Source organism: Candidozyma auris, chromosome 3 (assembly GCF_003013715.1).
Source record: "Candidozyma auris chromosome 3, complete sequence".
NCBI classification, from domain to species: domain Eukaryota; kingdom Fungi; phylum Ascomycota; class Pichiomycetes; order Serinales; family Metschnikowiaceae; genus Candidozyma; species Candidozyma auris.
The window spans coordinates 1,223,927-1,247,802 of NC_072814.1; the positions used below are offsets into that span (position 1 = coordinate 1,223,927).

At 46.6% G+C, this 23,876-nt stretch overlaps 11 protein-coding genes across 11 annotated transcripts; 7 read left to right on the forward strand and 4 right to left on the reverse strand. All coding sequences in view use genetic code 12, as the record gives it.

Annotated features, from left to right (window-relative positions):
• Positions 1 to 10: 10 nt before the first annotated feature.
• Positions 11 to 766, forward strand: CJI96_0003184 (protein-lysine N-methyltransferase; the record flags this gene model as incomplete). Its single annotated transcript, XM_029032991.2, has 1 exon — positions 11 to 766. The coding sequence occupies one exon, from the start codon at positions 11 to 13 to the stop codon at positions 764 to 766; it is 756 nt and encodes a 251-aa protein (XP_028893306.2).
• A 2,243-nt stretch (positions 767 to 3,009) lies between these two features.
• Positions 3,010 to 3,839, forward strand: EFB1 (translation elongation factor 1 subunit beta; the record flags this gene model as incomplete). The annotated part of the gene is made up of 2 exons (XM_029032990.2): positions 3,010 to 3,089; positions 3,290 to 3,839. The coding sequence occupies 2 exons, from the start codon at positions 3,010 to 3,012 to the stop codon at positions 3,837 to 3,839; spliced, it is 630 nt and encodes a 209-aa protein (XP_028893305.2).
• Positions 3,840 to 3,972: 133 nt separating this feature from the next.
• CJI96_0003186 (uncharacterized protein) lies at positions 3,973 to 5,307 on the reverse strand (the record flags this gene model as incomplete). The annotated part of the gene is made up of 1 exon (XM_029032989.2): positions 3,973 to 5,307. The coding sequence occupies one exon, from the start codon at positions 5,305 to 5,307 to the stop codon at positions 3,973 to 3,975; it is 1,335 nt and encodes a 444-aa protein (XP_028893304.2).
• Positions 5,308 to 5,602: 295 nt separating this feature from the next.
• Positions 5,603 to 7,522, forward strand: CJI96_0003187 (apyrase; the record flags this gene model as incomplete). The annotated part of the gene is made up of 1 exon (XM_029032988.2): positions 5,603 to 7,522. One exon carries the CDS (start codon positions 5,603 to 5,605, stop codon positions 7,520 to 7,522), a length of 1,920 nt encoding a protein of 639 aa, XP_028893303.1.
• A 95-nt stretch (positions 7,523 to 7,617) lies between these two features.
• CJI96_0003188 (uncharacterized protein) lies at positions 7,618 to 8,178 on the forward strand (the record flags this gene model as incomplete). The annotated part of the gene is made up of 1 exon (XM_029032987.2): positions 7,618 to 8,178. The coding sequence occupies one exon, from the start codon at positions 7,618 to 7,620 to the stop codon at positions 8,176 to 8,178; it is 561 nt and encodes a 186-aa protein (XP_028893302.2).
• Positions 8,179 to 8,347: 169 nt separating this feature from the next.
• Positions 8,348 to 9,871, forward strand: CJI96_0003189 (RNA-binding GTPase NUG1; the record flags this gene model as incomplete). The annotated part of the gene is made up of 1 exon (XM_029032986.2): positions 8,348 to 9,871. The coding sequence occupies one exon, from the start codon at positions 8,348 to 8,350 to the stop codon at positions 9,869 to 9,871; it is 1,524 nt and encodes a 507-aa protein (XP_028893301.2).
• Positions 9,872 to 10,125: 254 nt separating this feature from the next.
• On the forward strand, positions 10,126 to 11,595 carry CJI96_0003190 (uncharacterized protein; the record flags this gene model as incomplete). Its single annotated transcript, XM_029032985.2, has 1 exon — positions 10,126 to 11,595. The coding sequence occupies one exon, from the start codon at positions 10,126 to 10,128 to the stop codon at positions 11,593 to 11,595; it is 1,470 nt and encodes a 489-aa protein (XP_028893300.2).
• A 19-nt stretch (positions 11,596 to 11,614) lies between these two features.
• CJI96_0003191 (translation machinery-associated protein 20) lies at positions 11,615 to 12,160 on the reverse strand (the record flags this gene model as incomplete). The annotated part of the gene is made up of 1 exon (XM_029032984.2): positions 11,615 to 12,160. One exon carries the CDS (start codon positions 12,158 to 12,160, stop codon positions 11,615 to 11,617), a length of 546 nt encoding a protein of 181 aa, XP_028893299.1.
• A 717-nt stretch (positions 12,161 to 12,877) lies between these two features.
• Positions 12,878 to 15,646, reverse strand: MPH1 (3'-5' DNA helicase; the record flags this gene model as incomplete). The annotated part of the gene is made up of 1 exon (XM_029032983.2): positions 12,878 to 15,646. One exon carries the CDS (start codon positions 15,644 to 15,646, stop codon positions 12,878 to 12,880), a length of 2,769 nt encoding a protein of 922 aa, XP_028893298.2.
• A 90-nt stretch (positions 15,647 to 15,736) lies between these two features.
• Positions 15,737 to 15,961, forward strand: CJI96_0003193 (uncharacterized protein; the record flags this gene model as incomplete). The annotated part of the gene is made up of 1 exon (XM_029032982.2): positions 15,737 to 15,961. The coding sequence occupies one exon, from the start codon at positions 15,737 to 15,739 to the stop codon at positions 15,959 to 15,961; it is 225 nt and encodes a 74-aa protein (XP_028893297.1).
• A 5,660-nt stretch (positions 15,962 to 21,621) lies between these two features.
• On the reverse strand, positions 21,622 to 22,266 carry CJI96_0003194 (uncharacterized protein; the record flags this gene model as incomplete). The annotated part of the gene is made up of 1 exon (XM_029032981.2): positions 21,622 to 22,266. One exon carries the CDS (start codon positions 22,264 to 22,266, stop codon positions 21,622 to 21,624), a length of 645 nt encoding a protein of 214 aa, XP_028893296.2.
• Positions 22,267 to 23,876: the final 1,610 nt, after the last annotated feature.

The following is a 23,876-nucleotide window of genomic DNA, read 5'->3' on the forward strand; positions in this document are numbered from 1 at the left end:
AATCTTCAAAATGGACGACGACGAACCTCTTCAACTCTCAGCGCACGCGCTTGAAGCCCTCCAGCTGTTCAAGCAGGAGGAAGAGGCCCGCAGAAAGCAGTTTGAGCAGTTGTACCAGCAAGTAGCGCTGGAGAGCGAGAACGACGCAATCTTGGAAAAACTGCCCACTCCAGCAGCTTCCATCGATGTTTTCCCCGAAGACTGGCAACTTTCACAATTTTGGTACACTGACGAAACTGCCGCCATTTTGGCCAGGGCCCTTTTGCAGGGAGCTGATGAGGATACTGTGGTGTGCATTGCTCTGGCACCATCAGTATTCGCAGCAATTGGTAAGTTGAAGCCAGAGGAAGTGCCCACCAAGCATGTGTATCTTTTGGAGTATGACCAGCGATTCAAAGTTCTAGCACCAGGCAGATTTTATGCGTATGATTATACGACTCCCGACGATGTGCCCGAAAAACTATACAAGAAATGCCATCGTCTTCTCATTGACCCACCATTCCTCGAAGAAGAGTGCCAGACGAAACTGGCACAGGCTGCACGGAACTTGCTTGCGGAGGATGACGGAGCCTTAACAAAGACCGGGGACAAGAGGTTCAAGCTTATTTCGTCCACTGGGGAAAGAATGAGAGAGTTGATCTTGAAGCATTACCCAGAGACGAGAATGACAGACTTCCACCCGCAGCACAAGAACGGCTTGAGCAACGAGTTCTCCTGCTACGCCAGTTTTGAGTGTGAACACTGGAAGTTTGTACAAGACCACTGAAGTGGTCAGGGACGTGGTAGCGCCGGTGGTTAGGGTCTATGGCTAGGGCTTGTGGCTGGTGAGCTAGCTAGATAGTATAGTTAGATGTATAAGGTTTTGGATTGCGTGGATATTGAGCAATGTATGCTCGTAAAGATACTTAGTCAAGTATTCTTCAATTTTATGATCATTCGCTACCTTCTAGTTCTTCTTCTCCTTGGGCACCCCTCTGCATGAATAAATGGTTGCAAAATGCTATAGTGCGTCGAGCCTCATGCGAAGCAGCTTAAGAGAACAAGGCGTTCCCACCGCAGCAGGGCGCTCACATTGGTGCTGGGTGGGGAAAGGAAATTTTCGAATCCCTTTTGTATTCCGTTCAGGTATTATAATGTATCCAACTGTCTCGTTGACATCTCGTATATTTCAAGTGCTGTTGCAGTGGTTGCATTAGGGTCTATTGTTGAGCGGCTATTGTTCGCATTTTTTGGTGACTTTTTGCAACCATTATCCAGGGTCACCGCGCAAGAGACCAATACGGTCAGAATGGAGGCTAATGATTTCAGAGATTGGCAAATGATTGTCAGTTGCCTCTGGTACTGTTACGAAGCTTAGTTAGCAATCTTAGGGTGGTGAATAGAACGTGCCCTCTCGAACAGGATGAACCAGTTTCGAGAGAGCACTAACAACAAGTTAGGTTCGCCCTCAGTAGAGATTGACATACTTAAATCCCTATGCCGAGACTAGGTGCTAGAGTACTCTAGGGACTTATATAGACTTAAGAACCACAGCAGTAGAGGCAAACTGCTCTAAGATGGAGGAACGGGAAGATCGGGTTACTTCATTTGAGTCTCCTTACGGACTTTCGGCGGCCCTAACACAACACTGAAAGTCATCACAATATGCTTTAAGTGTAAAAAAAAAAATCTCATTTTTGGTTTAAGATAACTTCCATAAGTTTTGTTTAGGCTTTGTTGGCAAGTAGTGTGGGAGTGACGAACTGAATTGGGCAAAAAAAAAGGCATCGTAGGTTGTATTCACGAAAGAAGAGCCTCCTCTATCTTGTTTCCGGCTGTGGCCTAAAACAGTTTGGTTTAATGATTAGCATTTGTTGACGTGAATGCATCAGATCCCACCACTGCTTTGGAATTATGCACAGATGAATCCCTCTTCGGATACATCTCTATACCTGGGATTCTATATTTCAAATGACTGCGCTCGCAGAGTTACTTAAGAGGAGAGGTAATCAAATTTGTAAATATCCTATCCCATCACTTTATGAGTCCTCATGTCAGCACAAGAACACTGCCGTGACGCAAAGGTTGGGATGGTCGATTGAAACAGAAGTCTTCTAAGTATCATACATCGGAGAACGTTAACAAAAAAAGCGGCAAAATTGAGTAAGAAATCGAAACCACAGATGTTATCCAGTGGCATAATAACCACTAGCCCATAATCCTTAAAGATAGTACTAAAGGGTCTCACCAAGTTTTTTTTTCAAATGACGATAGAAACAGCGTGACTGGTCTCTGTGACGTTTTGTCTCTGATAAATGTTGTTCGGTGGTCGTGCAATACTTGTTCTGTCCCTTTAATTGTACTTCGATTTTTTTAGGATACGCTCCAATGTGTTTCCCCACCGCTAGATTGACAGCTAACGCTTCGTACCATGGGTTCGGATTCGTGAACACTTTAAACAATGAGGCAATTCCATAGACAGATAAATTGGTCATTCTATCTTTGCCAATGGTTCTGTATCCACCAAATCGAGCAGTTATTGATCCTAACACTCTCAACAGGAGAACCCCAAAGCCAGATGCCTCGGTCATCTACACGATTTCTCAGAAAATTTAATTTATACTTTTTGAAATTAATTTCAAGTAACCCTTTTCATGTGAGCACTCAATTGTCAACTCCGAATGCGTTTCTTTTCTGGGCCTTCCTCACTACAGGCCAACGTTTTCGCAGCCATAGTGGTGTTCGCAGCCACTACTCATTCATCGCCAAAGCACGTGGATCCAGCCAACGTCCTATTCATCAGCAGTTGATAATACTGTAAATGTTGATTGATTCTTCGTCAATTTCAATTTTCATGTCTCCACTTTTTTAAGAATCTCCCATCTTAGACCAGCTTTGTCGAATGGGCAGCCCTAAGTGTGGGGTCGTGCGCTTGTGCCCAAGAACGAGAACCTCTTCACCTTGAATCAAATTTTTTTCTCCTACCCTCATATAAATTTTTTTCTTTTCTTCTTCTTCATCTTCCACACAATGTCTTTCTCCGATTTCTCTAAGGTCGAAACCCTCAAGTCCTTGAACGACTTCTTGGCTGACAAGTCTTACGTCGATGGGTATGTCAATTGATGAACCTACCTGGTTTGAACCTGACTTTTTTCATTTGGTCCTCGTGTTGAGTGATGATCGCAATCTTTGGTCCGTGTTTATGAGGTGCTTAAGACCCACCGCATGAGTGACACAGGAGATTTAAATCTATTTGGCTGACTCACGAATAACTGGAAAATTCCTGAATATTCTGTACTAACTTCCACAGCTCCGCTGCCACTCAGGCTGACGTGACCGTCTACAAGGCTTTCCAGAAGGAGTTCCCTCAGTTCGCCAGATGGTTCAACCACATTGCCTCTTTCACTGAGGAGTTCGAGTCCTTGCCTGCTGGTAAGGCCCCAGCTGGTGGTGCTGCTGCTGCCGCTGAGGACGATGACGATGTCGACTTGTTCGGTTCTGACGACGAGGTTGACGAGGAGGCCGAGAAGCTCAAGCAGGAGAGATTGGCTCAGTACGCCGCCAAGAAGGCCGCTAAGGGCCCAAAGCCTGCTGCTAAGTCCATTGTCACCTTGGAGGTCAAGCCATGGGATGACGAGACCAACTTGGATGAGTTGTTGGCCAACGTCAAGGCCGTTGAGATGGACGGTTTGACCTGGGGTGCTCACCAGTGGATCCCTGTTGGTTTTGGTATCAAGAAGTTGCAGATCAACTTGGTCATTGAGGACGAGAAGGTGTCTTTGGACGCTTTGCAGGCCCAGATCGAGGAGGACGAGGACCACGTCCAGTCCACCGACGTTGCTGCCATGCAGAAGTTGTAAGAAGCTTTTCCAAAAGTTTTCTCGTGTATGTGTAACGTATTTGTTTCATCCGTGCCGGCTGTTTATTGTATAAGCGGGCGGACCGTAATATAAATAACTTTCAGCTATAGACTATAAAGTAAGCTCAATGGCTTCAAAAGTACGACCCTCGCCCAGTGAAGTCCTTCTTCAACGTGTCAGCTTGATGTGGCAGTAGAACCTTTGGAGAATACATCTCTATTGTAGAGACGGGTATTTTATTTCCAAAAGGCCATCTAGAGTCTCCGTGTACATCCTTCCAGTCCACCACAGGCTCAAACTTGAGATTGTCGTTCTCTTTGGTATATTTTAAGTGGCACTGTACTAGCTGGTCAAATAAAAGTTTGAGGTCCTCGAGAACGAGCCCAGACAGGTCCAGAAAGACAGATTTGTCTATCCTTAGCGACGTCACTGAATTCAAATTTTGTACAAAGTGCTCGTTTCGCTTACTGGCAACCTTTGTTTTGAATCTGTTGAGGATTTTCATTTTCGAGGGTTTGATTTCTGCCATGCTCTTGCTTTGCAATGAGAGCAACGAGAAATTGATAAGACCAATTGCATGGCCAAGACTGTCCTTTTTGTAGTACTCAATTGACAAGAACAAGCCCGCATAAGCAGTAGCATACTGGCGCACGACAGACAAGTAGTCGATCCAGCCATCATAATGAAGTCTATAATGATTGGACTCGTTGGAATCCAACTCACGGACTAAATTGATACAAGAGGTCACCTCGTCAAGAACAAAAATGGCAACTCGACATAGTATATTATTGTTGCTGGAAACGAACGTTTCACTCAGATTGTAGGAGTTTCTATTAAGCCACGAGAACTTGGACAAAATGGACATCTGAATTCCAATCTGGCTGCATTTATCCACAAGAACAAACAAACGAGGGTCAATTGTGGTATCTGTGCTTCCCATGGTGAATTGACTTCCAAATAGGCTGAAAGACGTGGCCCTCTTATAGTGAACAGCCACCGCTTTCCATTTTTCATCGATCTCCTTCTCTGGCTCCAGGTCAGAGTCCGAGTCTATAAGTTCATTAGCAAGCTCAGCACCCAATTTGATGTACAGCAACGCCAAGCTCACCGTCACGAGCTGGATCTCGGCTGCCAAAGTCAATGCAATGTCTGACTTCCCATTCAACTTGAATAACTTCTTCGACTCTTTCTTCTCCACATTGCGCCAAGGCACTTTCCCTGTGAGCGTGATATCCAGCGCCTTGGAGGCAAATCGTGCAATAGACTTCTCGTGTACTTCATTGTTCAACTGCTGGAATAGCGCTTCTAAGTATTCTTGTAGCCCGGACACATAGCGGACGGTCTCGCTGTGAGAAGCAATTGAAGAGGGGCAAAGCGATGCTCTGAGACTCTGTGTTTCGGCCAGCACGACCTGCGTGTTGACCTTCCATGGTATTGGAGTCGGTGGAGTGTTAGGAAGAACGATCATAGGTTCTTCTGTACATTTAGGTGAGCGTGCGAATGTAGAGGGTGATCTTGAGATTGTGCTATAGTAAGGATGGCTGCGAAAAACGTATTGGTGCCTATGTGACTTTACCCTAGCAAGCGTACATACGTCCTTGTTTTAGTTTAGAGAAGGCAAAATCCAGTAGGATCTTCCAAGCTCACACTCACATCTCTACAGCTTTATTCACCGCTGCCGGTTCCTTCCACACACTGGCCCTCCAGCCGTGTCCTGTACACTCTCCCGATTATCAACAAACCTCCATCTACTTCCTTTCTCCATGGGCGGCTACAAGTACGGAATCGTAGTCGACTCAGGCTCGCTGGGGTCGAGAGTACAGATCTACAAGTGGGAGGATCCGGATGATTCTCAGAAACTGGCACTGGAGGAGACTCTCAGGTCTCCACCGAAGATTAGCCAGGAGAAGGATTGGACGTTGAAGATAACGCCTGGGGCGTCCACATTTGGGGACAAGCCAGGGAAGATATGGAAACAGCATTATAAAAAACTCATGAAGTTTGCTGAAAGCGTGATTCCCAAGAACGAGTGGCACGACACTCCAGTATATGTGTTGGCCACCGCAGGGATGAGGCTCCTACCTGAGAGGCAACAGGAGAGAGTGCTCTCAGAGACGTGCAAGGCGCTCCAGAAACATACGGAATTCAAGATAAGCTCGTGTTCTGACCATGTGAAGGTTATAGACGGTGCTACTGAGGGTATCTATGGATGGCTTGCCCTCAACTACTTGATGGGAAAGTTTGACAATTACGATCCACAGGCCATTGAACATGAGCTGGTGGGTTTCATGGACATGGGAGGCGCCTCTGCGCAAGTTGCATTTGTGCCCTCTGCCGAGGAAATCCAAAAGCACGACGAGGATCTTTACAAAGTGATTCTCAGAAACCAGAATGGTGACCTTCAGAACTGGCGTGTTTTTACAGGCACATGGCTTGGATTTGGCGCCAACCAGGCCAGAAAACGGTACTTGGACAATCTCATTTCTCTTCTTTTGGCTTCTAATGTGAAATTCAAGGGCAAGAAGATCAATGACCCATGCTTACCCCAGGGAGCTGAGATCAAGGACTATACATACTCGAACAAACAGTATACCATCAAGGGTACGGGCCAGTATGAGGAGTGCATCAAGGACATTTATCCCTTGCTCATGAAGCATTTACCGTGTAAGGAAGAACCCTGTCTCTTCAACGGCATGCATGCACCTAAGATGAACTTTGAGAAAGACAAGTTCGTCGGTGTGTCTGAATTTTGGTACACTGCTAACGACATCTTCCACAGTGGAGGTGAATACAACTTCCACAGCTTTAACGACAAGGTACGCGAGTACTGTCAGAGCGATTGGGACACCATTCTCGCAAATTCTAAGGAGGGCAAGTATTCCAATTTGCCGGAAAATTTCTTGCTTGACGCATGCTTCAAAGCATCTTGGGTCATCAATGTTTTACATGAGGGCTTCGGCTTACCTAGACTAGGCATTGAGGTGAATCCAGAGGATGCTGGTGAGACCGACGAAATGAAAGAAGTTCTGAAAGTCCACGTCCCTTTCAAGTCAGCAGACTCAATAGACGGAGACGAGCTCTCATGGACTCTTGGAAAAGCGCTTCTTGTTGCCTCCTCTCAAGTAGACCATCCCAAGGGCACAGAGTTGGTGGGTATCACGGGTAGTGCTATATCTGCGAACTCCGGCTTCGAAAGCGACGATGAATTGTATGCATCGTACGCATTTATCTACTTCTTTTTCATTGCATTGTTCCTTATAATCTTTGTTGCCATCAGACTTGGCTACGGCAAGCTACTCAGAAGCTTTGTTCCTTCCAGAGTGCCTTCACCAATCACACGAATGCTTTCTGTGGCAAGAAACCGCAGTCCGCCTGAAGTGAAGAAGTACTTCAATTCTGCAATAAACTACATCAAGCTCCAGGAGCAGGAAGATGTCAATATTGACTTGGAGGAAGGCACTCACTTTGTGTCTTCATCGCCGAAGCCTGGGGACGTTTCGCTGTTGAGAACAAGATCGACTATTAATCTCGGCGACATGGACGAGCCGCTTCACCAGGTCGACTTTTTCAATAAGCCATTTGTAAACCCAAAAAGAGGGCCTATTTATAATCATCGAAATGAAAGTCGGGACTCCCTTCCTCGGGTCTCCAGTTTAGGGTCCATGAAAGGCAGGCCAGAGTGAGTGGGAGCACATGCACAGGATTTTGCACCCATTTTACAAATCCAGCCCCACCCACTACACCACTTTATTTTGCTCATTTGTCCACAACCACAACTATGAAATCTATTTACATTGTATCGCTCTTGCCACTTGCTGCCTGTGTGCCCTTAAGAGGTTATTTGGATGTGCCGCCTCAAGAAAAGTATCAAGTTGTGGCTGAGAACGAGCCGGCAGTAACTGCGATGATGACGACGTGGGAGTCGCTTATAAGTAATGCCAAAACCGCCAGGACTCTTGTGAAATCCGAGGTCAAGGAGCACTTTGTCAAGAAGCCGAAAGCCCATTGGGCTGCTTTGTGGCACGAAGGGAGTCCTGGAGGACGCAGAGTTAATGTCGCTGGGGAGGTCTACTCAGACGAATTCAATGAGGATACTAGCTCAGAATCCGAGAGTGATGATGACGGAGACGATGATGATGCTGATAACGACGACGATGACGACGACGATGGCGGCGAAGAAGCTGAAAACGGTACTCACTATGCAACTGAACGGCATCGTGAATCTCGACCAGCCTATCTCAAGGGTAGTGGCCGAGGCCTCCGCTACAGGCCATTTACCGGACCCCGTTTACGCCCTCGAGGCTACGAGAAGAGAACAGCGACGAAAATGGAATTCTAGAGGCGTAATGGAGTTGCTGATTATACGCTTGTGACTTTCTCATACTATAGAGCCCACACATTGGGAGATGCGAATCCTGCAGTACACGATGGGAGGCATCGCAGTTTATAAAAAAAAGTTAGAGGCATCATCTTGATCCCATTCACCTCTTCACAAACAATTACAGGCCATGAGAGTCAAGAAGCCCACATCGAAGAGGACCACCACCCGTATGCGGGAGGGCATTAAAAAGAAAGCGGCAGCTCAACGTCGCAAAAACAAAAAGTTGGCCAAGAAAGACGTCACCTGGAAGTCGAGAGCCAACAAGGATCCAGGCATCCCCGCCAGCTTCCCATATAAAGAAGAGATCATCCACGAGCTAGAACAGAATAGAATTGCCGAGAAAGAGAGAAAGGAACAGCTTCGTCTCAAAAGACAGCAGGAGCGTGAAGCTGCCATGGCAAGAGGTGAGGACGTCGAGGATGCCATGATGGATGAGGACGAAGAGCCAGAGAATCAAGGCGGCTTCTCTGCGTTGATAGAATCAGCTCAGCAGGCAGCACGTGAGTTCGAGGGGGAAGTTGATGGCGACGAGATGGTGGACCTGGAGGAGGACGTTGAGTATGAGTTGAGTGATATCGAGGACAAGTCTGACATAGAAAAGTCAAGAAAGGCCTACGACAAGATCTTCAAAGCTGTGGTGGACGCATCTGATGTGGTTCTTTACGTTTTGGATGCGAGAGATCCGGAGGCGACCAGACTGAGGAAAGTGGAACAAGCTGTGTTGCAGAGTGGAGGTAAGCGTCTCATATTCGTGTTGAATAAAGTAGACCTTATTCCTACAGAAATCTTAACACAATGGACCAAGTATTTGAATTCCCTTTTCCCGACTGTGCCCTTGAAGGCATCTCCAGGTGCTACTGGCTCCAACATGTACAATAAGAATCTCTCGAGTGCAGGCACCTCCAACGCCTTATTACAAGCACTCAAGAGCTACGCTGCAAAGTCCAACTTGAAGCGCTCCATTGTTGTCGGTGTGATCGGATACCCCAACGTTGGTAAATCTTCCATCATCAATGCATTAACTAATAGACACGGCAACCTGAGGGCTTGCCCTGTGGGCAACATGCCTGGCGTCACAACGTCTATGAGAGAAGTAAAGATTGATAACAAACTCAAGATCTTGGACTCCCCAGGTATTGTATTTCCCGATGAATTGCTGAATAAAAAAGCCTCGCAAGAGGCTAAGCTTGCCTTGCTCTCTGCGGTGACGCCGAAGAACATCAGAGATCCCGTTGGCGTGATTGAGCAGCTTCTCAAACGTTTGTCTAAGGACAACACCATGGCCGACGCTTTGAAGGCGTACTATCTGATTCCAGCATTACCTTCTACCGACTTGAAGGACTATACGAAACAATTTTTGATTCACGTTGCCAGAGCGAGAGGCAGATTGACAAAGGGCGGTATCCCCCACATTGAGTCTGCTGCTCTCAACATCTTGAACGATTGGAGAGATGGGAGAATCACAGGATGGACTGTTCCAAATGCTTCCAAGGCACAGGCTGCTCAAACGGAGATCGACGGTCCAAAGAGCGCCGTTAGAGGTGATAAGGAACCACCGAAGGTGGAGAACACCACAGTGGTGAGTGAGTGGGCCAAGGAGTTTGATCTTGATGGGTTGCTTGGCGACAGTTTCGGGATCGAGCAGAACTAAACAAGGCATATAGATACGCATGGGATAGGCTGTAAATGTACTTAAAAAGTGAACCTGAATCATGTAGAGCATCCCATTGGGTGCTAAACGGGAACCTATCGACATTGATGGACACAAAAAATATCATTACAAAGGAAAGAGAAAGATCTTCGAGTGAAAGTAGAAAACGCTTATATTTCAGTCTTTAAGCTGGAATCTGTCTCTGTACAACTACCCACCATACTTGTTGATGACCTGCACTTGGCCTGACTATTATGGTTGATCTACTAGACCGGGTTGAGTTGGATGGCGCCTTTGGCACAGTCAAATACATTGGCAGCTTGCCGAACTGGGGAGATGACGTTACTGCGTACGGAATTGAATGGGATGATCCACAAAGAGGAAAAAATAATGGCACACTCGGCAACACTCGGTACTTTTCAGTAGACAAGCCAAACAGCGGGTCTTTTGTCAAGGCCTCCAACAAAAAGTTAAGATTTGGACGTCTGTTTGTAGAAGCTGTTTTGGAAAAGTATGCTGGAGATGAGAACGTGCTGGCGTTGAAGCGGGAAATCGTATTCGGATCAAAAAAGGTGGAGAGTATAGGATTCGAGAGACTCAATCGGCAGCAGGCGACGCTTGAGGCTTTGGAAAGCGTGAGCTGTGAAAAGACGATGGTCCAATTTGCAGGAGATGTGGAAAAGCTCCCGTTGATGGAGAAGGTGAAACATCTCGATTTGAGTTATAACCTTTTGGTGGATATGGGGGAATTGAAGAAGATCACAGAAAAAATGCCTAGGTTGAGGTCGTTGAACCTCAATGGCAGTCAATTGAGAACATTTGGCGCTCAAATAGTGCTGGTGGAAGAGCTTGATGTGGCATCCTGTGGGATTTCTGAAGAGAACTTGGGAAAGCTCTTGCGTTCCTTTCCCAATCTTCGACGTCTCTGCGTTGCAGGCAACAAATTAAAAAGCTTCAAGATTGACTTTTCAGCTTCCCTTCGATCCATAGATTTGTCGTACAACGAACTACTGGAGTTGCCTGTGTTGCCTGTGGAGGAGCTCTCAGCGGCTAATAACCAAATCACCCGCTTGCCTCGCCGTGCCTCACCTACAAGAATATTAGATCTACGAGACAACCCGATTTTGAGTTGGAAGGAAATTGACATGGTTGCTGAGAGTTTTCCTGACCTTGAAGAACTCCGAATCGATGGCTGCAAAGTATTTGACCAACTATCGATAGATGAAATGACCGCCATGCTCGTGGGCCGCCTTCTGTGCCTGTCTCATCGTGGTCAGGGCATAAGCAAGCTCAACGGAAGTGACTTGCGGACTGATGAAATACGCAACTCTGAGCTCTATATCGTTTCCAAGGCACAGAAAGGTCAAATCGAGGTGCTTTCCCAGAATCGCTGGGAGCAACTTCTGAAGAAGTATAATCTCGAAAAAAAAGCTACAACACCTCAACGTCATCCAGATCGCTTCCTTTTAACTATGAGAACACTGTCCGGGGATCTCATGTTCTCAAGAGTATTTCTACTGACTAACACAGTGCTACGTCTCAAAGGTATAGTTACTAGGCACACTGGCGTGCCTGTGCATCGTTTCAATCTCTACTATTACCCAAGCGATATTCGTCTCGACGACGACGTCTCGAAGACTATCTTGGACGACGACATTGCCACGTTGGCCAGCACTGGGCTCGACAACGAATGCTGTATCTATTATGAACCGCACATGATCTGAACTTAACTATTTTGTGGACTCAGACACTAGCATCAAAGTGCCACAAGCCGTCTCCCAAGTAATGCAACAACTCAATACCCACTCCTTTATTTTTGGCCTTGATCTCGTCGGTGCTCATGGTCAATTTGCCAATGGCCAAGGCTGATTCTTTTCCTTCAGCGTAAATCGTCACAATGGTATCTTTTTCCAAGTTTTCTTCAGGCAACTTGGCTCCCGCTGATGTCAATCCTGGACACATCACATTGGCGCCCGACATGACAAACTTGATGGCACCTCTGTCAACCTGGACACGAGGAAACAAGTCTGGGTACTTGTGCACAACTTTCAAGTGGGGCACCAAATCATCGAAGTGTTGAAATAAAACAATATTGTCTTCGACAGCATAGCATTGAATCTTGTTCTCGCATTTGATCAAGATCACCTGGGACTTCTTCGGTATAATATCGTCGATGACAGGCTCAATTTTCTCAAAATGGTTGACGAAGTTCGCCTTGAGGCCTCTTTGAACAGATGATTTGATGTTTGAGCGAGAGTGAACTTCCTCCTTGCCAAATTTCTTGAACATTCTGAAGAAACCTTGTCGTTGGTCGAAAGTATGGATATGCTCCGATCGGGTTCGACTCTCATCGCCAGGCTAGGGCCTATCTGCAGTACTCGCCAAAAGTTCGAACTACACATTTAAATACAAAGGCAATAAATCTACTGTCAGGGCCAATAATTACAGTGCCGCCACCTTCTGTCGACGTCACCGCACTCAAAGATAGTCCTGGAGTTTGCTATGGCCCCTTACATGACACCGAAAGCCTGTAAAACTAGGTGTGATGTATCCAGCTCAAGATACAATATAGTTGACGTTGTACCGAGCGAGGCACAAGGCGGCTACGACGGCCAAGACGGCTGAAGTGATGATGATTTTCTCTGAGTAATTGACCTCAATCACACAGACAAAAACAGGAAGTGGACCCTCAATGAGGTGTTTTCCAATAAAGGGATTGCCCAAAAATTCCCCTAACAGTCACAACGCAACGAAGGACCATCAGGGAGCTGTCAGGTTATAGTTTTCAACCAGCAAAAACATGATCTCGGACGAATCCTCACTGATACACGTAATGCCCCTGCATAAAGATGGAGAACAAGAAGATGGTGGTTGGAGGAGATGGACTCTTTATATACTGTGAGATTCGCGAGCCGGGTAATCCCTTGCTCAGTCGTGCGCAGGATGATCATGGCTGCAAAATGGTCTAGCTCTACAGGATGATCGATCTCTATTAAGTTCATTATTTCAGTCAAAGTCAACAAAGTCCGGTAGCTCTCCTTTGACTGGTGTTGTGGACTTATAATTATGTATAAGTCTGTGGCTTTCCTCATCTGTCAATTTCGACATGAAAGCAACGCAACGCAAGTAATTTTTGGAAGTGGTTGAATGCTGGATGCTGCCAGAAGCAGCCTCGTTTTGTGGGTCATAAATATATTGCAAGTCCATGAAGTTCACAGGAGTGTAGTATGACATGTAAAGCTCGGTGTTTTGCTCGGATGTGAGGAGTCCCTCGCCGCTTGTGAAGTTATTAGAAAAAATTTTTTCGTCACTATTCTGCAGCAATTGGGTGTTGTTCATCGAGCTCGTTCTTTGTACAAGAGCAAGGATCTCGTCATCGTCATCATCAAAAGCGAGATCATCGTCAGGAGCGGGATCTAGGTCAATGTTGTTGTCATTTTGACTAAGATTCAGCTTGGAAGCAAATTGAGCAGCTTTCAATTGATTAATGACATTCACCGTTCTCTTCTTAACGCCCAAAGATGTACCCGTATACTTTCCTGGAGTAGTAATTAAGGTAGGTTGTCTCGAAACTTTTGTCAGATTTGGAGTCTTCGATACTGGCGGAGACAGAGAAAGCTTCTGGAAACTTGACTCGTCGGACCGCAGCAAAATTTCATCAGGTATCAAATCATCCTCTGATTCTTCAATCTTTTGACGTTTTCTAGCTCCGTCGAGATTCTTGAGCATATCTCCAACTGACTGGAAACCGGTTTCAGCGTCATCAGGCATGAAGAACCTCTTCTCTATCTTTTTCCCTTTGTCTTTCTTTGCTCTTGTCTTTTTGTTCATATACTTCATGGCGATCTTGATGATCTCGTCTTCATCGTCCTCATTCTGGATTTGTATGTTCTCGTCTGGCAATTCTATCTTTTGCTCTTTGACGACTGGGTCGAATTGAGGTGGTATTATGCGGTTTTGTTGGTGTAGCTCAACCATGTTACCATTCGTAATATGCTGTTGGATATACTCATAGCCTCCCATTGCCTTATCGAATTTCAGCTCTTCGTTTCCTGCAAACAAGAGAAGAACTTTACCATCTCTGTTTCTTCCTGTTCTTCCCATTCTTTGAATGTTCTTGATCGGCGATGATGTAGAGTCGTAGCATATAATGAGGTCCACCTCGCCAATATCTAAACCTTCCTCTCCAATCGACGTTGCAACAAGCACATTGTACTCACCAGCTTTGAATTTTCTGATAAGTTCCTTCTGTGTCTTTTGATTCATTCCTTGAATCTGGGCTTGCTCTGAGGAGCTCAGTGGTCTTTTCGATGAAAGGGAAGCAGGAGTTGAAGCATCATCGTCTTCATCATCATTCTTTCTCTTCCTTTTTTTCTTTTGCTTGGTTAAATACTTCTCCTCGTCAAATTTTTCCTTCTCTTTGGCTTGCCCTATAAATATATGTGGCTTCAAACCCGAGCCTTGTTGCTCGATAGCTCGCACAATATCAAGAGCCAGCTCTCGAAACTCCGTAAAAATAATTACACGGGAGTCTTTATGTGACGTTGTTTCGAAGAAGGAAGTGAGCTCTGATATGACAATCTCAAGTTTAGGGTGACCCAAGTAGCGAGGATTCTTTATAGCATCTTCGCAAAACGCAAGTAGCTTTTTGATGGAGCTGTGGAAGTAGAATTTTGCTGCCATGTGATTGGTAGACTTTTTGTTGTTATATTTTGTTGCAAACTCTGTATACTTGTCCTTGAAGTAGCTGAAGAATGAGCGTATGCCGTAGATGTTGAGTTTTCGTAAGCATTGACCCACAAGCACTAAAAGTTGAAGAATGAAGTAGTTAGACCACTTGAGACCTTCAGGCATCAGATGATTCATGATTATTTTCTTCTGGCTAGTCAAAGCTGAAAAAGCATTAATATACTGCGGATCCTTTACCTCGTAAATGTTTCGTTGATTAGCAATCTCAAGTGTTGGCTTTATTGCTTCACAGATCCAATCTATGGCCTGCTTGATCTCGTCAGACTGACCCACAGTTACACGATCCACGAGTTTCCGCTTGAGATACTTGAAAATGTCTATGCTCTTCTCTGTCCTCACTTCTATCTTTGAGATCAGTAAATTGGTGACGATCTCTTGGACACCCTCAACGTCAGAAGCTGGAGTTGCCGTCAAGGCCAAGATACGGTAGGCTTTGTTAAACCGATCTAAAAACTTCACCACATTATTATACGCGTAATTTCCCTTCGCTCTGTGAGCCTCATCAATGACCAAAAGCACTACAGACTTCGGATCGACAATGCCCATAGCCAAATCGTTCTCCACCACCTGGGGGGTGGTGAAAAAAACCCGTTTCTCGTCCCAGATGGCTGCTCTGTTCTTCCTTGTCTTGTCAAGCAAGATAGCCACGTGCAGAGGCGGAATCCCTGTGATTCCGCAGCACGCTTTGATTTGCTGGGCCACCAACGGTTTTGTGGGGGCCATAAAGATCACCTTCAGCTCAGGGAACCACCGTAGGTAATTGAGCATCACCGTGCTGGCAATAAACGTCTTTCCCAAACCTGTCGGAAGGGCCACCACTATATTGTGGAAAAACGCCCTGTGCACGATATTGTACTGGTAATCACGTATAGCCAAGTTTGTAGGGTATATGTAAGTCGCTAGAGCAAGCGCGTCTATTTTATGGTGGCAAGGAGTTTGAGTTTGCTTCTGCCTAGATTTAGCTTTGGCTACCGACTTGACCGTCTCGAGTACCGCCACGTCGAGATCATCGTCTAGGGAGTCCATTCATCAAATGAGGTGTAGAAAGATGTGGAGTTCAAATACTTAGTTGTTGATGCGCGCAGAGATATCAACACTTTGCAACCACAACAATAAATGGACCAGGACATCTACGGCGAGTTGACCAACGCGGTTAAGCGGTTGAAAGCGCCGCTCAGTGAGCTCATGCGTCTTCACGAGCAGTTTGTCTTGGATAATATTAGCGGGATCAACGAGATCAAGAGCGTGAGGGATTTCAGGAAGGGGCTTGAGAAAGCGCTCGAGACAGAGGAGAAGATGGCCAAGAAGAAGGCTAAGGAAGTTACAAATGGGGAGAGCTGAAAGAATGCGCATAGACTATTGGTTGGCTTAGGGTTCAAGAGTGCCCGAATTGTCGATTCAGAGACGCTGTTGTGAGCTTCTGGAAAGACTGCTTACTCAGAGCCGTGGAGGTAATGTTGTGGAAGTTCGAATACTTTGAAAGAAGTGATTATTGACGGCATTGATTTTCCTGTTAAAAAGCCATTTCTTGTAATGTGTCTGTAGCAGGCAGGAAGGGAACTCAGGTGAAGATGGCATGTCAATTCTTGACTATATTCCCTCATCGTGATCAATATTTGACGGACAGCACCATCTAAATAATATTGTGGGCTGTATTTGAGCTATTACATGCTATAAAGCAGCTCCAACTACACTGTGTGTGTTGTTGAGCAAAGAATGCTCTCAAGCACTGCCTGCCTTTCACACGCTTAATGAGGTATGTTTCTGACTTTTCTCACTCACCATTTCACGTAGGTACTCAATGAAATACTTTGTTTGACAATCACCTCTATTCAGTGATTTACGAATGTTAAGACACGCTTCACATTCCTTCAACCCCTCTTCGTGTCTCGAGCTGCCCCTCAACTCTACGAAAGATAAACCCGGCAAGTGCATACTCCTCAAATTAGAGAGAATACTCATGTGTTTTGTTTCACCGTTCTTGCAGAAAATGCCCATTGTTTTTCTCCAGCCATTGTTTAACAGAACCTCCGTCGGCAACACTAATCCTTTGATATTCCACGGCGATCGAGAGAGAAAACAAACAAAAAGGCATGTCTACGGTGAGAATGTCCAAAAAAAGTGCAGCCTTAAAGAAGCCCTGTTCGTGTTGAGAGCGCTGGCCTACTCCTTCTGTCATCATCTGGCGAGAACGGGCCAGAAGGAAACCCCAAAGCTTAACTACGACATTGCCTAACTTTTTCGCAAAGTGATTCTCGTGGACAATCAGCCAAGAGATAGATTTTGATAGTTTCCAAAATCGTCTTACCTGTTCGTGATAATAGAAGCCTCTTTGTGGCGAGTGTGTTTGGAGGTAGCCTCAGATCGATCAGTACGAGCAGCATTGTCTTGCAAGGTTCGCCCATAAGTGAACGAACTATATCAACACCACCACAGAGTACAATAGGCGGGCGGGCGTGGGGACTGGGCTCCAAACGCTTCTCGACAAAGGAGCATCAAAAGCGACAATGCACGGAAAAGACAGAGTAAATGTTGCCGGCACTGTGCTAGAGAACATGAGGCGTCTAGTGCTATTGTCCTTTGGTGTTCGCTTCCAGCACGGTAGCGCCAGCAGCGCTATTCTCACACCAACTGGCATAATCGGTTACAAGTCTCCCGATGATACTACGCAGAAACACTCAACAGAATCGTTCCTAAATTGTTTTGAACTGTCTAATCTTTTCATGATCTGATGTATTTCAATGGCCATAACCGTGTAAAGTACTTCACAAGGCGGTTGCAAAATACACTTTTGCCTCGACACGGGCTGCCTTAACGATGAACACGGAAAAACCTAAACGACGTGACTGCAAGGAGCGTCCTCGTGGGTCTGTTGCCTACACCCATTGAACCACCTCAATGATCATGGTGGAGATCGTGGTTCGAGACGTTACAACCGAGGAAGTGAAAATGAAGAGCCAGATAAAGCCGTCACCTTTCTTTCATTTTTTTTTCGTTTCTTTTTTTTTGTCCTTCTTCTCAAATTGTGGCCTCTTCCGACGTTACGGTTCTTGCCTGCTCTATTTTCTTCACCTCTCACGCTACACGTCTCTCAACCCTCTCTTGCCTGATGTAACGTCACCTTGGGGATGCGTATACGGTGCGGGAGGTTGCAGGAGTCTCATCGCTAGGCGAATAATTTTCCACCAACCCATGCACCACTTTTTTTTTTTTTTTTGCAAAATGTGGCCACAAATGCTACAGGCTGTGGGGTGAAATTCTTGGAAAAGAACTATTGTGGCTACATGAAATGAGCTGATGCTGGGTATCTGGAATGGGGGAGGTTGTGGGTGATGTAACACCTTGGAAGAATTGCAAGTTGAAGAAAAGTCAGCTCCTGATGTTTCACTGCACTTTTTTATGACTAGTGGTATCATCTATTGTTTGAATTTCACTGAGGTCAGTTTTGTGATATTTAATTCTATGCTTGTCGGTGTTGCCTGTTTCGGTGTTGCCTGCCATTGGTGGTGGCGTCTGGGGTTAAGAGTTTTTCCGGCTCATGCAAGGCGTGCGACATTTTTATTAGCGTTTTTTATTTTTTCCTTTTTTTTTTTTTCCTCTTCTTTTTTCTGCCAATGGCCCAACCTATTCTTAGTACTGTCTCCTTCACTGCTCAACTTGCCGCCAGACAGCACCGTAAACGTAGCTCCAAAGAAGGTCCAAGATTTCGCCTTCTTGGCCTCCTTTCCACTCGTATTTCGTTTTTTCCACGCATCGAATTGCCATATGCGAAAGATGTTCCCCTCCAGCGATAAGTGCGCAAAGTGACAGAGTGCCGCAGTCTTCTCCTCCCACAAGAAGAAAAGAAACACTTCCCAGACAAAGTCTACGAGACAGATCTGTGGCGAATTCCTAGGCATCTGATCGATGCCTCAGGCACCTCAATTGTGCAAGACATTCCACCCTGGATTTCATTTCCGCCACTTAAACCTTTCACTTGGGTGGGATCCGTGACCCTCGTAGATCTCTGATGCTACTATGCTGAGGTCATTGGCTCCCCTCAGGAGGAGCTGCTCTATATGGAGAATTATCCGTGCAACTCAAAACCTTATAGGTAGCATCCAGAAGGCTGGAGGTTGCCGATTTTAGCATGAGCAAAGAATTCATCAGTGTCTCACAAAAAATTGTGCAATTGTGAGATGTGCAATCACTCCCGAGCTTTTGGTGGTGCTACCTTAAAAGTGACATTTGTTTTTGTACCTTCTCCAGCTCCAACGCATTATCTGTGCCATCTCCAGAACGCACAACCAAAACCTTAAAATTCAGTATGTCCAGTTTAGAGTTTGGGCTCCTTCCACGGTCATACTGCCACTTTAGGTGTTGTCAACAGAAAGCTATTTTCTTAACACCTTCTTCGTTCAGCCAGGCGCTGGCGAACCTTTCCCTGGATTTGGTGTTGCCAAGTCTTGCCTTGGGATAAGTATCGCTCTGCCATTGTTTTCGGAATTCATAACTTTCCCTTGCAAAAGCCTCTTGTGGCAAAACTCCAAGGGTGATGGCAGTGGAGGAGCCAGCCACAAACGAAACAACGCATTTAGAACAAAAACATTGGGAATGGAATGCGGAAGGAATTGGGAATTTTGCATGGAAATAGACTAGGAGGTATTCCAGTTCCATCTAACCTTGCCAGAAGGCACTTGAGCCACCGAATTCCATTCCCAATCGCATGAAGACTCAAAAGCATGAGGACCAAAAGCGTGAAGATTTTTGCTAAGTCTCATATTCTTGTTTTCATCTTATTTTGAGATCGACGCAGATCCGACACGAACACGCTAACCATTGACAGACGCCTTTGAGGCCAGAAGAAAGAGACCTTCAAGGGAAATTGTGAGAACCGTGACTAGAAGATGGCAAGCATTTCACGGCCTTCCAGCCGAAACATTCACTATCTTGAAGTTATGTGGGTTGGATTGGCTGCTAAAGAGCAGCCTGCATGTAGCCGGGGTTTGCCATCTGTGTGTGCGGCGCTGGCAGCAAGTGAAGCCTTGTGATTGTAAGCTGGGCTAGACCCACTGCTGAGAAAGCCACCTGAATAGCAACTTGCACAAGGTGAATTGAGAAGTCAGGACCCCTACTTTGATCGTGAGGATTTACAGAGGCGCAAAAACACACAAACGACTCAAGATTGAGTCGCTCGTTTCCCGATTCTAGAACCGCCCAGGGGGAACCCTGAACATCAGCACAATCAACGAAAGAGTCATCTAAGTTTGACCTATCCAGATCAAGTGGCTACAAGTGGCCAGAGGGCAATATATTCCGCCCCATTGGCTCATTGCGCTTCGCTACTGGCCCCCCTGCGACTGGAAACTTGCAGTTGACAGATGACATATGAAAACAGAGCCTATCTGGGGCTGGCCAACGTGCCATTGTCTGTTAACTCCATCGTTCCATAAGAAACGTCGTGTGATAATGGCCAGCTCTCGACCACATGACGTGCTTGTGTTTACACAAGCTTCAAGCAAGCAGCTGCTGCAATTGTCACCGTCTAAGCACACGGCTTTCTTCATTTCCCGAACAAGCAACCTAAACACTACTCCACAAAATAGTTGCGCTATCAAGCCCCCAGCATTGGGCAGTCATGTCCGCGGCTTGCGCCGCTGGTAAACACTGTGACTGTGTAAGTGTTTGCAACAATAGCAGGGTCGATTTTCTCGTGCAAGTTGACCATGTGAAAAAAAAAAAAAATTTGACTGAGGGCGCTGCTGGAGAAGTCGGGTACTGCAGGCAAGCTCGCCTGGCGTGTAGCGAAGCGCTTCCATGCTTCGCACAAAAGAACCAAACTATACGAACCTCGAAGGCCTGCTCAACCAGATCACCACAAGTAGGTTTCCTTGGAAATTCACATGATGAGAATTGCAAATTGATGTTTTTGGCCAGATTGAGCACAATAGCACAAATCCTGTGCTGCCAGGCAAAGCTCCAGCGCCAATGCCCCCACAAAGAATGAGCAATTCGAGGTGCAAAGATGTGCTTGAATTTGGAACCGCCGATGAGTCAGGTTTTTTGCAAAGCTGCCTCTGTAACAATTAAGACAGTTACACAAAAGCACCGGTGTCGCAGGCACTGTTACGGGAAATTAATGGCTGGCGCCCCCACGCAGTTGATATTTTTCTTAAGCTACTGGAACGCTCTCAAATGGCTCCCATCAGTTTCACCTGGACGCTCGGGTTTAAGCAAGGAGCCGCCTTGAAATGGTTTCCCCGGATTTCTGGGAAGGGCGCCCGGAGCCTGCCGGGCAGATGGATGGCCCACTGACGAGCGCTCCTGCCTGATGCGGTAACCCGCCCGCATCCGCGGTGCGGCGTTTTGCAGCCATCCCCAGAAAACTGCTTCTACGAAGTAAAGCTGACTTGTGGCCAAAATTGATGGTAAATGAATTTGTTCACAGTCCCCTTGCCATTGTCAGCTAGAGCAGAAGCCAATTGCAAAAATAATAAAAGAAAAAAATAAAAAGCAACTTCTTCGACATTCCCAAGCATTCCTCAATTGCGCTCACTTACATTTTGCTCCTTGGTGAATGGCTAAATTTCAACATAATGGCTCTCCTGGCGTTAAGATCTGTCCATGTTGCGCTGTTTCACCAGATAAAAAAAGAAAAAAAAAATAAAATGAAAACTTGGTCTTGCTTCTGCTTCATTTCCTCACTTGTCAGGAAAACTTCTGGCCATTTGCCATTTCAATATCTCTCAACCTAACCTCACGTTGAATTATACTATCAAAAGTCCCCCATCCCACCATTTCCACCTCCAATCCTCTAGAACCCTTCTCTACAAGCTTACTACACCTTCTTCTTGCTGTTACTGTTACTTTTTATTATCTCCTGAATAAATCATGCAACTTGTCGATGCAACCTGCTGTCTATGCCTGCCGGGACCTGTCCCGGCGATTAGTGTTGATGGGGCCCGCCCAAAAAGGAGTGAAATTTGGCCCGGGGGCCAGTGGGTGCCAGCTGAACAGTTGGGCTAAAGAATCGAGGGGTCCAAAAAGTCGTAGTCAAACGACATGCCGTTGACAAACTCCCGCGAGTTGACAATGTAGTTGAACTTCACCAGGCGGCGGGGCCGAGGCGAGCTGTGGGCGTGGGCGGTGCGGAGCGCCAGCCTGAGCTCAAACACCTGCTCGTCTTCTTCCTCGTCTGACTCCTCCTCCTGCTCTGAGTCCTCGTCCTCCAGCTCAAACGTCATCAGCGACGCTCCCAGCTGCACCGACGAAACCAGCTCGTTGTCGCTGTCAAACACACACGAGGACGTGTCTTTTTTGCAAAACTCCTCACGCGTGGCCTCTTTGATGCTGAACTCTCCTTCCACAATGTCCTTGGGCCCGTAGAGCCATGTGATGTCGTGGCACTTGTCCCAGTTGATTTCTGAGGGGGCAACTTCGCCCAAACAAAGCAAATCCTTGTACCAGCGCCTCCAGGAGATGTTTTCTAGTCTTTTTGAGTTTGTCGAGGGGATCTGCCAGGAAATGTCGTCGCTGGCACTTTTCACCTTGGTCAGGTTGTTTTCTTTCCAGCACACATGGAGCTGGAGGGGCAGAATATGTCGTTTTGTCATGTAGTCGATGTTTTCCCGGAACACGGGGCGACTGACTAGATGTAGGTCGTCCATGAAGGAAAGCGGATATGAGATGGGAAACTTTTGTGGGTTTATTTTGGGGGGAGAAGGATTCTGGGGAAATGGGTGTATTTATACAGCCGCAAGTGCCACCAGACGAGGAGGCTTTAGGAATTTTTGCCAACACGCGCGGCATGCATATAGGCCAGGCGGGCGGCGCAAACGTGCCGCTGGAACGTCCCCATGCGGTAGAAGCACCCCAAATGCGCGTCCTGCAGACAGCGCCCTCAAAAGCCCTCAAAGGTGCCCAAGTCCGCGGCTTCTGTGCCGAAATGCAACCTCTGTAACCCGGGGTAACGGGTGGAGACCCGGCGCATGAGATTTGGGCTTAACTTCGGTGTTAAGTTGCGGAGGAGCGGATATCACGAAACAAAGCACCAGACTTATCGTCAACGGGAAAATCAGCGACCTTCACACAGGACCAGACACCCTTCCCCAATCTACCTGGCTCGCCATTGCACGTCAATTTGCCCTCGGATGTATCGTTGCACTTCATTTTCACACATCGTATGGTGCATTCCGCGGAGTTGGTAACTGCAACGCAATAAGCACGCCAACGCAGCGACGCAGCAAAGGCCCCGGCTTGTCTGCAGGACGCGCATTAGAGTGATTTCTGTCGGCGTCACCTGCTCGTCTCGGATAAACCTGGCAAAGAAATGTCGCGCGGTTCTCCCAGAAAAGGAGCCCACGGTTTTTCCGTAAATGCGACATTTTGCCAGCTAAATCTGGTGCCCTCTGCCCTCCCCCTTCCATATCTCCACAAGAAGCGAATCCCCCCGTGGCACAATCTTGCCTAGTTGCACAATCTTGCTCACGCCGCCGCGGATTTTTGCCCACCGCTCGTAAACACTTTGCCGGCGCCATCCATTGCTTCTGCTGCTTTTCTTCTTCAAAAAGCCTCCCTCACTATTCTTCTCTGCTTCCCCCATCCGTGCGGAGAGCAGCATAAACCCGAACAGAAAGCCTGGTTTTTATGTCACCCCTCCTTCACCCTTTAAAAAAGCAAACCTTATCGGCCCCCCAAAACCCGTCTTAGCGGCGACCGTTTGGGGGATCAAAAGGCGATTAGATACATACTTGCTGGGAATCCGGATGTGCCTTGTAGTAGGTCAGGTGACCGTGGGGGATCCAAAGCTGAATTCAGCGGTCCTTAGGAAGGCGTTGAGCTTTGGCCAGGGATTTTACAATCTTTTAATTTTTCTTTTCTCTGTTCCTTTTTTTTTCTTTGTCCTTTCTGTTCTTGTTGCTAACCCAGAATGAAGTGTGGTTGGCAGAGAATTGGCTGCGAAAAGCCCAAGAAGTTCTAAAGGGCGAAGGCTGAGTGAAGAATTGAAACCCACCAAAACCCACCAAAACCCACCAACGATCCCAGGTGAAAACCAGTCAAATCCACATATCGTCACAGCACCCAAAACTGAAATGATGCACTTTGACTCATCGCATTTCTCGATTCGGTACTTGACTTCAATCCTCACAGTCATATCTTCTTGTCATACTGCCTTCCTTATTGGAAAGCACCCACACTCTGCTTCACCTTCGTGGCCAGCTCTGAATACCACAGCTTCCGTTCTTCCTTTCGGCCTTGTTTTCGGGTCAAAGCAGAA